At 55.6% G+C, this 13256-nt stretch overlaps 1 protein-coding gene across 1 annotated transcript in view; it reads right to left on the minus strand.

Annotated features, from left to right (window-relative positions):
• PTPRN2 (protein tyrosine phosphatase receptor type N2) overlaps positions 1–13256 on the minus strand; it is a 690682-nt gene that overhangs the window by 614506 nt on the left and 62920 nt on the right. Inside the window, exon 2 of the mRNA XM_067747597.1 lies at positions 5328–5378. Within this exon, the coding sequence (XP_067603698.1) occupies positions 5328–5378 (51 nt within the window). The remainder of the gene's footprint in view (positions 1–5327; positions 5379–13256) is intronic.

Consider the following 13256-nt stretch of genomic DNA (forward strand, 5'->3'; position numbering starts at 1 on the left):
CTTGCTGTGGCGATGGACGCTGTTTAGGGGAGCGAGGCGGCCGTCCTAGAGGACCCTCCCCAGCCCCAGCGTTTGCTTCTCCACCCCTGGCCCCACTAGTGTTCATCGCTGGACTTAGGGGCTGTTTTGTGCCCAGGTTCTCGTCCAGTTGCCCACCCAGTGTTAACCCCACCTGAAGACCATCAGGTACCATCTGTCCTCCTGCCCACCCACCTCAGACACCCAAGACATTTCCACCAAGAAGCTTCCATCTGAGGCCAGAATGGGGTCTTAGGCCTCCCCCAGGGCTGCCCTCTGCATGGGAGCTGGGGGCTTGGCTAGAGTCCTGGCCTGCACAGGTCAGCACCCAAGGCAGCAGGCCTTAACCAGACCTGCCTTTTTTTTTCTTTTTTTACAAACTTATTTATTTATTTTTGGCTGCGTTGGGGTCTTTGTTGCTGCACGTGGGCTTTCTCTAGCTGCGGTGAGCGGGGGCTACTCTTCGTTGCTGTGTGCCGGCTTCTCATTGCGGTGGCTTCTCTTGTTGCTGAGTACGGGCTCTAGAGCACAGGCACAGAAGTTGTGGCGCACGGGCTTAGTTGCTCCGCGGCGTGTGGGATCTTCCCAGACCAGGGCTCGAACCCGTGTCCCCTGCATTGGCAGGTGGATTTTTTTTTTTTGCGGCGTGCGGGCCTCTCACTGCTGTGGCCTCTCCCGCTGCGGAGCACAGGCTCCGGACGCGCAGGCCCAGCGGCCATGGCTCACGGGCCCAGCCACTCCGTGGCATGTGGGATCTTCCCGGACCGGGGCACGAACCCGCGTCCCCTGCATCGGCAGGCAGACTCCCAACAACTGCGCCACCAGGGAAGCCCGGCAGGTGGATTCTTAACCACTGTGTCACCAGGGAAGTCCAAGATCTGCCTTTCTAAATCAGACTCTGAAATGTCTTTATAAGATTAGTTTTATTACAAAAGTAACACGATTGCTTTAGTAAATGAAGCAATGCAAAGGCACTTAAACATAAGTTAATGATCCTCCCGTCCACACCCGCTCCAAACTCCCTAGTTCCCTAAAAGATACCAGTGGTCCTCTTCACACCCTTCTTCCTGGGATCCCCCCATCCACACCCGCTCCAAACTCCCTAGTTCCCCAAAAAGATACCAGTGGTCCTCTTCACACCCTTCTTCCTGGGATCCCCCCATCCACACCCGCTCCAAACTCCCTAGTTCCCCAAAAAGATACCAGTGGTCCTCTTCACGCCCTTCTTCCTGGGATCCCCCCATCCACACCTGCTCCAAACTCCCTAGTTCCCCAAAAAGATACCAGTGGTCCTCTTCACGCCCTTCTTCCTGGGATCCCCCCATCCACACCAGCTCCAAACTGTCCCTAGTTCCCTAAAAGATACCAGTGGTCCTCTTCACACCCTTCTTCCTGGGATCCCCCCATCCACACCCGCTCCAAACTGTCCCTAGTTCCCTAAAAGATACCAGTGGTCCTCTTCACGCCCTTCTTCCTGGGATCCCCCCATACACACCCGCCCCAAACTGTCTCTAGTTCCCCAAAAAGATACCAGTGGTCCTCTTCACGCCCTTCTTCCTGGGATCCCCCCATCCACACCCGCTCCAAACTGTCCCTAGTTCCCTAAAAGATACCAGTGGTCCTCTTCACGCCCTTCTTCCTGGGATCCCCCCATACACACCCGCCCCAAACTGTCCCTAGTTCCCTAAAAGATACCAGTGGTCCTCTTCACACCCTTCTTCCTGGTCATACAGGGAGGGGGAAATGCAGATACATAGATGGGCTTTCCCAGAAAATTACATCATATTATAACCACTGCTCTGCAACTTACTTTTTCTACTTACTATATAATGGACATTTTCCTGGTCAGAAAATAGACATTTTACACATTTCAAGTATCTTTGTAATATTCCATACCACAGATCCACCATAATTTATGAAACCATTACCATAAACCATTCCCACATCACTGGATTTACGGCTGTCGTGCGTTTTTGCCACTATGAATACTGTTGGATGCCTTTGCTTTTATATGTGTGAATCTCAAAAATAAATCAAATTATCAGTGTATTTTTCATTCGGTAACTATTGCCAGATTACATTCTGAAAGAATGTCACCAAACATACTGACCATCTAAGCACGTCAGTGCCCATTTCCCTGTGTTCTCACCCGCACTGGATGTTATTCATCTTTTAAGTGTTGGCAATCTGATGGGTGTGGGTTATAATTATATTTCCTTAATTACTATTGAAGGTTAACATATTTTCACAATTTCCTCTTCTGTAAATTACTATTTTCACATCTTCACCCGCCTTCCTATGGAACTCTTTGCCTTTTTCTTATAATGTGTAAGAGTTCTTTGTAGTTAAGAATCCAAACCCTTGGTCTGCCACGTTGCTAATGGTTTTCCCAATCTGTGTATCTTTTTTATAACTTTGGCAAACTATACACAATCTGTGCCATCGTAACCACTGTTAAGTGTACAGCTCAGTGGCATTAAGTACATCCACACGGCTATGCAGCATCACCACCATCCACCTTGAGAACTTTCTCATCTTCCCAAACTGAAGCTCTGTCCCCACTGAACACGACTCCCCATCCCCCCTCCCAGCCCCTGGTGCCCCCCACCCATTCTACTTCCTGTCTCTACTAATCTGCTCCTCTCAGGACCTCAAATGAGTGGAATCATTAAGTATTCATCCTTTTGTGACTGGTTTATTTCACTCAGCATCGTGCTCTCCAGGTTCACCCATGTTGTAACACGTGTCAGAACTTCCCTGCTTTTTCAGGCTGGATAACGTTCCCGTGTGTGGATGAGCTACACTTTGTCTATCCATTCACATCAGTGGACAGCTGGGTTGCTTCCTGGCTACTGTGAGTAACGTTGCTGCAAACTTGGAGGTACAAATATCTGTTCTGAGTCCCTGTTTCCCTTTCTTTCGAGTATATACCCAGAAGTGGAATTGCTGGATCACACTGTAACTTTGTTTTTAATTGTCTGAGGAACCACCACAGTATTTTCCACAGCAGCTGCACCATTTTACATTCGCAGCAACAGTGCACAAGGGGCCCAATTTCCCCACATGCTTGACAACGCGTGTAATTTTCTGGGTTTTGTTTCTTTACAGTAGCCATCATAATAGGTGTGAGGCGGTGAGTCTATTTCTTTTGACTTTTCTTTATAAAGTATCTTATTCCATGCAAGCATTTTAATTGTGCTTAACAAGGCCTGTTGGGCTTTTTGAAAATATATATAAGGTTAGTAGGATCATATATTTCTACCTGTATCCCAAGAAAAGGGAGGGGAGAAGAGAGGGAGAGAGGGAGAGAGGGGGAGAGGGGGAGGGGGGAAGAGGGAGAGAGGGAGGGAGGGAGGGAGAGAGAGAGAGAGAGAGAAGAACCGAGTCTGACCGCAGAACATTCTGGACTCCACACGTGTCCTGGCTGCCGGGCCACACTCTCTGGCCCCACACACTGGCCCCGGGTGGTGTCCTGGCTGCCGGGCCACACTCTCTGGCCACACCCACCTGCTGCCAGGGTGACTCGTGCAGTCGCTCGTGGGGAGCACAGATCCAGGACAGCACCGCTTTGTGTTACTGCCGATCACCCCACGCTGCCACTTCACAGCTGGCTCTCAACTGTACTAGAGAACACATCAAATATTGCCTGTCTCCATAAATCAAGGCCCGTGTGTTTATACTTCCATTTACATCGCTTTCCTTTTCCAAAGAACTCAAAGCTATTACGTTATATAATGTTAATGTACTTCCACGCCAGGGCGGCCAGCTGGGGTCAGGGAAGGAAAGCCTGCGAGGACAGCTGTGGCCTCCAGGCCTGCGCGTGTCAAGGGCACAGGGGGCAGAGCTGCAGCTCTCATCCTGTGGGGCCACCCTGGCCTCCAATTAAACTAAACAGGCACACCTGCTTCCTTTATAATCAAACTTCTCCAAGCCAGGGCAGAGGACATATTTTTTTAATAAAATTATTTTTAAAGCTGCTTCCAAATAAAAGCTTCAGGAGGTACCGTCGCAAGAAGCCACGGTGGGACCCAGAGAGAGGCCCGGCCGCGCGAGGTTGCACCCCGAGGCGCTCAGGCCGGACAGCCCTGCAGCGTCGCAAACCCGGACAGCTCTGGTCACAGAGGCCACACCCCAGCCCAGGCCACTGCTTGTCATGATTGAACAGCACCCCCCCACCCAAGCAAAGACACGAAACCGAACCATCCAGCCCGTCAGCAGTTCGTCCCCAGGGCACGCGAGCTGCCGGGACACAGGCACAGAGTTGTTCCCAGCCCTGAAATCCGCACTGTCCGACCCAGGACTTTCTCACCCCGGAATGCCTGGCGCACCTGGTATTTGACCTTCAGCCCCTCAACAGTGTCCCCCGTGGGCCTGGCAAAGACCAGTGAGCTCAGCGAAGGTCAGGCAAAGGCCCCTTCACCCCGAGGGCCTCACTGCACTGGACAGAAGGGTCCCAGGGCCGCACGGCCTCCCACGTTGGGTCCACCCACAAGCCCCGCGTGGCGCAGAGAGCCGGGTGGAGCCAGAGCGCCTGTGTCCAGCCAGGCAGGGAAAAATCCACCCCAAACACACCCATAATCTAACGACGGGGACGGGCAGTGAGGGATAAGAAAGCCTGCCTCATGCTGGGCCACGATCGACGTGTGCAGTGCCCGGATCTGCTGCCAATCAAACAAGATGCTGGGTCTTCTTCTAAGGGGCAGCCCCTCTGAGCAAAGGCTCCAGAGCCCAGGCCTGGGAGGACACCCTGCTCTGACATTTTAGGTCCCCCATTTGTGGGCTACGAGCCCTACCTGAAAACACAAAGCACCAGACGTCTTCTCCTCCGCCTAATAAGAGAGGAAAAGAGGGGGCCGAAAGGATGAAGCTGCGGAAGAGGAGAGGTGGGAAGAACTTGAGAGTCTCCAGATCAAGCAGCCCTACTCCGGAATTCTGGGTTCATGGAGCCTTAACTACTTTCACTGACACTAGTCTGGGCAGTCACCTGTAACTTTTAAATACAAACAAACAGCTTCCCACGAATCAGCTTAAAATACTGGGGTACAGGTACAGATAAAGATACGGACACACAAACACACGTTCACAGAAAGAACCTGTTCTACTTCCATTAATTTCCCATTTCCTCTCCTTTTAGTAGTGTCCAGAGAAGTTTCAGCTCCACGACGCTCTTCGGAAGAATCAAACAAACTCAGCCTCACCCAGAACCTTCGCTCCACACAGCGAAAAGCCACGCTTGGAGTCACAGTGGGCTGGTGGGACAGAGGCAAACCCACACCCTCAGCCATGTGTCCGGTGGCACCAGCACTTACCGTTCACGCAGGTCTCAGAGGGTGTGCACAGGCCATCCTCGAGTAAGCAGCCTGGGGAGGAAACACAAAGGAGAAAGGAGTCAGAGCCTCAAGAGGAGCAATGCAGCCCTCGGGGCCGTGGCATCTGCTGACTCCTGCGTCCCAGAGAAGCAGTGCAGACCTGCGCGGGCTCTGAGGGTTTGGCCTTTCTGAGATGCTGCTGCATCATCTGGAAGCCAGAACAACGTGCCCCTGGCTTGAGTCAGTGAGAGGGAATAAATGCAGGCGCAGCTTCTCCGTCAGGAGGATGGTCACCGTCATCCTGTCCCTTCTGGCAACGAGGAGGGGCCGTGTGCCCGAGGGGACCTTCCCGTGAGCGGCAGAGGGGACGCCGGGTGCGGGCCCTTCAGGCAGACACCTCGTGGCGAGCTCCCCGTCACGGCCAGGCCCACAGGGCTCTGTGAGCAACATCGTTCGGGTAGCGCCCCTGGGTCCCTCTCTCAAACGTCCTAACACCCGCTACGTGCACGCCCGAAATGGACAGGCAGCCTGCGTTTGTGGCCAACGAATGGGAAAGAGGAGGGAGAGAGGCACAGGCTCCATAAAGAGACCAGAACGTGAAGCGAGCGCGACGCCAGACAAGTTTACCCACAAGCGGGGGGCGGGGGAAGGGCCCAGAAGGCGGGCCTCCTGCTCTGCCTTCAAGTACATCTGCGACGCAGGGAAAGGACAAGAGCAAATCCATCCCCGGTGGGGCGACCCGGTCAGGCGAGGGTGTGAACAACGGGAGCAACAGTCAGAGTGGTCCTCGGGGCCCCCCTCAGGGTGCCCCAGGGCGGCGCCCCCTCTGCCGCTCACGGTAAGGTCCCCTCGGGCACACCTGCCCCAGCGGAGGGCCGTGAGCCAACGAGCGCCAGGTGTACCCTGAACACACCGCACCTTTCAGCGACGCAGAGAACACATTAGTTTCAAAGCGTGATGCCTGCACTCCTGTTCCTCCAACTGACAAACTCCTATTTACCCACTGAAACCCAAGTCGATAGTGCCCCCTGGAAACTCCCTTGACTAGGCTGGCCAATTAGTTCTGTCCAGGCACCCGCTGTAGGACTCTCCACATTGTATTGTGATGTCAACTTAAAGGCATAACTTCTCTGACTATGAGATTCTCAAGGTGAGAAACCACATAAATTTATGTTTTTATCCTCTACCATTTCGTGAATGGCTACCCGTGTGTCTGGAGAACAGCAGGTGCTCAAGAGTAAACAGATGAGTGAAAGAGGATGACAAATAGAGGAATTAATCACAAGGGATTCACCCCCAGGGTCACTGTAAAGTTTCCAATCAGGGAACTGCTCTAAGATCCTACAGCCGAAGCACTCATTCCTTTAAACAGATACGGACTGAGGAAGGCCCAGAACCCGGATCCGCAGAGGATGCAAAATACGGTCCCAGAACCAAGGAAGAGAGTCTCACAGAGGATGGAACGGCCCAAATTCACGAGAAGAAGGAGTCTCACCCTGCCCTTGTGACAACTTTCAGAGCCGGAACTTACAGTCCCCTCGTTGCAGAGGAGAAGCCCTGAGAGGCAGGCCCAGGGTGCAGACCCGCGGCGAGCTGGACACTGCCCTGGGCCTCAGCTCGGAGCAGAGGTTCCATCCTCCTGAAACCTCATACCCTCGCGAGAAACAGCACTTCCTTTTTCAGTCTAGTTTCAACGCACACCTCTACCGCCTCCTTCACCGTGAACTGACCCCCGTGTTCAGCTCCCCTCTTCTCGCAGCTGCGCCCTCCTGTCCCACTCCCCCCTCCCTCCAGAGCCAGGCCGAGTGCGGGATAGGAGGAAAACACCCTAAGAGGGAAGCTGCGCGAATGCCCCCCCAAGACAGCCTGGCACAGGGAGACTTGGGGAGACTGAGTCCAGTCTGGTTCCCCCCAAAGCAGTGACCTCAAGGAGGTCACCTGGCCCCTCTGGTCTCAGCATCCCGATCACTGAAATCAGGGCCAGGTTAGCCAAACGCCAAGGCTCTGTTCATCCACCCAGAGGGAGACCCGCTCGGCTGGGTGACCAGAAGCAACGGCCAAGGGCCTTGCGAGAAGCCCGGGGCTCGGGCCGCCTCTCCCACGGCCCAGGCCCTCGGGGGGAGGCCGCTCTCCATTACCGCCCAGGACGATCGCAGAAGACCTCAGAGGAAGACAGGACAGAGGGGCAAGGGCAGCCGCACGGCTCAGGCCAGAGACTCGCTCACAGTAAGAACTCTGTGCTTGTCACGTGGAAGCGGCAGGTGACACTGCTTGAAAAGGCATCAGGAAAATGCTTTATTCGCTCCTCGTCCTGCTCTAATCACGGCTAACAGTGAGATGCGATCTGAATGGGACGTGCATCACGATTCACTCTTGAATCCCAACCTGGGAACAACAGCGTGCTATCAGAGTGTCCACCTGGCTTGGTCTACCCCAGGGAGCCGGAGAAAATGCGTCAGAGAGACCGCCACCGGCAGCATGTCAAGTTATTTACGGCCAGAGCTGCAAATGCTGTGCACATCTCACCCAGCCAGGCAACATGCTAATTTGACTGCTAATTTACTTGTGTCGTTATTTGCACTAAAATTAAGAAAGACCATATTTCATTTTAAATATCAGCCATAAACCATCAAGAGAGAAAGAAAGAGACATTCGTCTGACGGCGCTTGGTTTAGACAGAGTCCCATCCCCAGGTCGGCGCTGCCCCCTCACCCTGGGCGGTCACCGCTCACGCTGCTGCCTCAGGTCAAGTGCATGGATGGTCTCGGGTCCACATGCCGCTCTGAAGGCAAGAGTTAAATCCATGAAGAAAGCCACAGCCAGCCATCTACCCTGAATCTCCTGGGGCCCAGTGCTCAGACGAGAGCTCCTCACTTAAGGGTGTGCTGGGGCCCAGTGCTCAGACGAGAGCTCCTCACTTAAGGGTGTGCTGCACACTGTCCGTGAAGACAAGGAGCGCACGCACACGCACACACACGTGCGCACACACGCACACATACACAAACGCGCGTGCACGCACACACACACACACACACACACACACTCCTGAGCTTTTTTAGTTCAAATTCTCCTTCCTCTTTACTCTGTCTGAACACTGAGAGGTGCAGTGTCACCACCTTGGTGCCTCTTTTTTCTCATCCTTTTCAGAATCAAAATGGATCCAGCTCTTCTGAGAGGAGCCAGGCTGGCTCTGCCTCTCATACCCCACCACACCCAAGAGGCATTCAGAAAGGGTTTTGTACTTTGTGGTGGAAACAGTTCATGTGAGCCGGACCCCACCGCCCTGTCGATCGGAGACTCACCCTCACCTGCCCCAACCTGTCCCTTCCACTCCTGGGGGTCCCCGCAGGTGGGACTCCGCTGCAGGGGCCAGAGGCCCCAGCCCCGCCAACTCCATCACCTCCATTCCAACCAGCCACAGTGGAGCCATTCACCCACCTGGGTCTGGTCTTCTCGCCTGACAAACCAGAATCAAAAGAACTCACTCCCCTCCCTCAGGGTTTCTGCAAAAGTTCTGAGACAGACATAAACATGCACTAACATAATACAGAGGTTTTGTGACTGAATAATGTAAGAAAAAGCCGAATGTAAAGTGAATTCTCTCACCAGAAATAAAATAGCTTCCCTCTCAGATGGACCACAAGAACAAGAGCGTGATCGTGGACCTTCTACAAGGTAAGAGGAAGACTCAGAAACCAAGAGTAGTCTCACCCAATGTTGCTACAACTGAGAGCTGATAACGCTACGAAGCCAATGGTTTAGTATCACAGCCAAATAAAACTACAGCGAAATCCAGCGGCACAAGGACTGCATGGCATGCGTTAATGACAAGTATGTCATCCTTTTCCCAGTGGCAATTTTCCACAACATGTCTTCTCATACGTGGATTTTCCGTTACTTTGTCACTTGTCCCAAGTAAACGATACAATGTAGCGGCCTCCCGCTACCTTGCTCAGTTGTGCTCCTGAGCTTGTCAGCTGGACACTGCGACCTGTGCCTTCCATACACTGTGTCGAGTCCTAGGTAGCCCTGCAGTGCACTGGTTCCCATGTTACAGATGAGGAAAGCCAGGACCCAAAAAGCTGAGTAATATGCCCACAGCCAAAAGCCTGGTTTGTCCCTGCCCCAAAGATGCTCTTCCCCACTACTGCACGCTGTGCCGCGTAAGAGGGTGTGTGTTCACCAAGGTCACCTGAGCAGAAAGAGGCAGGGGTGCAGCCACCGGACTTTCACCTGATGGAGCGGCACGTCCAGGCCTCCGCCTTCACCCCTCCTGGAGAGCCCTGCAGCCACACGCTCCTCCCCTGCGGGGCTGGTCTGTTTTCCAGGCTTTGGTTTGGCACTGACTTGTCATATACTCAGCTTGTTCTCCACTCACTTGGACCATTTCTCTTTTTCCGGGAGCTGCTTCTTGGCTCCACATGTCTAAGTAGCAGCAACCTAGAAGCTGTGTGTGCGGCCTTGGAACGCGAAGGTTCCTGCCTGAACCAAGCTGTGAGCCGCTGGACCCGAGTGGCAGCGGTGCAGGCCCGCCCGGCGCAGTGCCTGCAGGCCAGGGGGTCCCTGCGGGTGTGGGTCCTGAGGGCCACCTCCCCGCGGCGAGTGCCAGGACAGCCGGGACGGCTCCGTGGCCCACGGGGTGCCCGCGCGCGCAGGTGGGTCCTCCGCCGGGCCCGCCCGGGAGCAGGGCCGGCGCGTGGCGAACCGAGCCCACCAGCCGCTCCTCTGCTGCTAAAGGGAGCCGGGCGAGAGCTCTCGAGGCCTCCAGCTCCCACACGTGAGGCGTCCACACTCAGCCTGTGGCTCGCCCGATTCAGCCGTTCCCTTTACTGGGAAAAGTGGCGTCGGAACACAGGTGGCAGGGACAAGGCCTCTGGTAAAGCACGTACCGCCCTCATCCCGTGACCGTCCATCCCCGGGGCCCGACGTGTCTCGAGTGCCTGGCCGGCCCACTAGGCAGCAGGGGGTGCCCCTCCTGACGGGGCAGAGGTCCTGGGCAGGGGCGGCTGGTGGACCAGGTGGCGACAGGTCCCCTCTCCCACCACGACTGCCGAGCTCTCCAGCCGGGGGGCGCCACCCCTAAAAGAGCAGAGAAGCCCTGCCAGGGCGGGGGTGGGAGGCGCAGCCCGGCTCCCTCCCTGACGGCCGTAGGGGCGCACAGGCAGCTCTGAGTCCGGCACTAAGCCCACTTCACAGACGCCCGTCACGCCCGGCTGAAGGGAGCTGGCGTCTGACAGCAGGAACCGGGCAATACCAGAGGCAGGTGTCACCTGGCCCGCGGGGCCCGGGCCGTCGCCCGCTTCTTCAGCAGCCTGTGCGCGGCTTCCTCAAGGCCCGCGGGCGGGAGCCTGCATGCACGCACGCACCCTCGCCCCTGAGCGGCTCTCCACGGGGCCCACGTTGAGGCTGGTACCCGGCGAAGCCCCGGAGCTGCCCCCATCGCCACACACACGGGGGACAGAGTGGTGCGAGCACGGAAGGCAGCCTCTCGGGACAGACACTCGAGCCCTCGTGGCCATGGCGTCTGCGAGGGCGTTTTACGCCACAGCCGGACCGGCTCTGGTACGGGAACACGGTGGACGTCACGACTTAACATCTACGGCAAAGTCACGTGACAGAAACCCCGCCTTCCCCTGACTTCGGAGACACCCGGGCACGGTGAGCGCTGCTGCCGGCACGGCGTCGAGCCCGCTGCCCACAGCCACAGGCCCACAGCCACAGGCCCACTGCTGCTCCCTGGCAGCGGCGTCGTGTCGGCCTGGCTCTGCTGGGCCTCAGGAAGCGCAGCCGGGCCGTGAGCCCCTGCACCCGGGGTACGTGACCGCTGCACCCACCGGCGGTGGCCGCCCCTTATCAACTTCTCATCGTCTCCCTCACGGAAAACACGAAGGGCTTGAAACCCTGAATTCTGGGGACCACATTATACCCTTTTCTAGCAACGAAGGCGTAAGAGTGAAAAGAGGTTCTCTTTAAAGCCGTCTTCATCTCTAATATCCCAAAGGGGAAGCAAAGGGCCTGCTCCGCTCGGTCTCCTCCGAGGTGAAGGGGTGGGTTCCCTGCACCCGGCACTGCTCTCCACGTCACCGCGCCCCAGGCACAGACCACACAAACGAGGCCCCCTGCGCCCACTGTGCTCTGCCTGGGTGCTTCCGTCGGATCAAAGGCAAAAACGTGTCAGGGCAGGGTGTCCAGGCAGCAACAGAAAACCACTTCCACATTAAAAATCCACTTCTCTTGGAACAAGACCCTGAAAAGCAAGCAAGAGATTAAAGGGCACCAGCCCAGGGGCTGCGCAATCCGAAACTGGCGCTTCCCTCCGGAGACAAGGGCAACAAGATCTCAGATCGAAGCCCTGATGGAGATTTCAAAGAGAGTGGGGAGGAAAAGGGGGAGAGGAAGCAGCGGGGCTGCCCGCCCCCCAGGACGCCCCAGAAGGAGAAGCAGCTCCCGTCACAGGCCCGTCCTCCCCCTGGAGAGAGGGGGGCGGGCATCGCCTCTGCTGTGTGCAGCCGTCCACCAGCATGTCTCTGTCCACAAAAGGGACGGTGCGGGGGCGGAGACAGGAACAAAGCCCTCCAGCCCGCGGCCCGGGGGTGGCAGCCCTCGTCCTCACGCCCTGCACGTTCCACCTTCACCTTCCCAGGTTGTTAGGTGTGGGCTCTGCCAGGGCCACACCTCCCACCCCAGGGCCATGCGAACCTCTCTCTGCAGCACACCTGGGCGGCTTGCTGCGCGGCGGGCAAAGCGCACCTGGTTCAGTAACATCAGCCCCGTGCATTCCCGCTCCAGCTGGACTAGGTGTATTCTGAGGGCATTTTAACTGTCTCTTTGCTTTTTGTTCTCAGACAGGTTTTCTGAGATGCAATAATATTTTCCCCAAAAAGGGTATTTGCTGAATTATTCTTTTGGATTTAGAAAGCATTTCTAACCTTGTTTCCATAGATACAAAGTTAAAGAAAAGCTTTGAAAAAAATATTTAACAAGGAGCCTTGAATGTCAAATACTGAGGGTGCAAATACACACTGCATTAGGAGAAAGAAATGGAACCCCAGAGACCCCCCGACTGGTGCAGTCATGAGCCAGGCCAAACACAGCAGCTCCCCGTGAAACAACAGCGTGGAAGTGAGAACAACTGACGGAGATCAGACAAAAGTAAGGCTGCGAGTGTGGTGCACGTGCGCTGCAGACCCAGCCTTCCGCGGCTGTGCTGGATGCATGGCCTAGGGACTGTCACAGTGCTGGGCTGCCTCGGGTCTCAGGTGAAAGAGCGAAAGGTTCGTTCAGTTTCTCAGCCATTCCTGATGCATGGGGCCCCTGGACAGTCACATAAAATCTCAGTACCCTCCTTAGGAAATCAATCTTATTCTGCCATCGTCACATGATAGAACTCACAGTTCTCAAACTGTAGTGCCCATGAATCAACCGGGGTCCTGATAAAATGCCACGTGGATTCCTGAGGCCAGAGTGGATCCCAGGTTTCTGCATTTCCAACAAGAAGGGCACAACATGTAGAAATAATTTTAATTTAAAATTTTTAGGACTTCCCCGGTGGCTCAGTGGTTAAGAATCCGCCTGCCAATGCAGGGGACACGGGTTCGATCCCTGGTCCAGGAAGATCCCACATGCCACGGAGCAACTAAGCCCATGCACCACAACTACTGAGCCTGCGCTCTAGAGCCCGCGAGCCACAACTACTGGGCCCACAAGCCACAACTACTGAGCCTGCGCTCTACAGCCCATGAGCCACAACTACTGAGCCCGCGTGCCACAACCACTGAGCCTGCGCTCTAGAGCCCGAGAGCCACAACTACTGAGCCCACATGCCACAACTACTGAGCCTGCACTCTACAGCCCACGTGCCACAACTACTAAGCCCATGCACCTAGAGCCTGTGCTCCACAACAAGAGAAGCCATAGCAATAAGAAGCC

This window comes from Pseudorca crassidens, chromosome 8 (genome assembly GCF_039906515.1).
Source record: "Pseudorca crassidens isolate mPseCra1 chromosome 8, mPseCra1.hap1, whole genome shotgun sequence".
In the NCBI taxonomy this organism is placed as follows: domain Eukaryota; kingdom Metazoa; phylum Chordata; class Mammalia; order Artiodactyla; family Delphinidae; genus Pseudorca; species Pseudorca crassidens.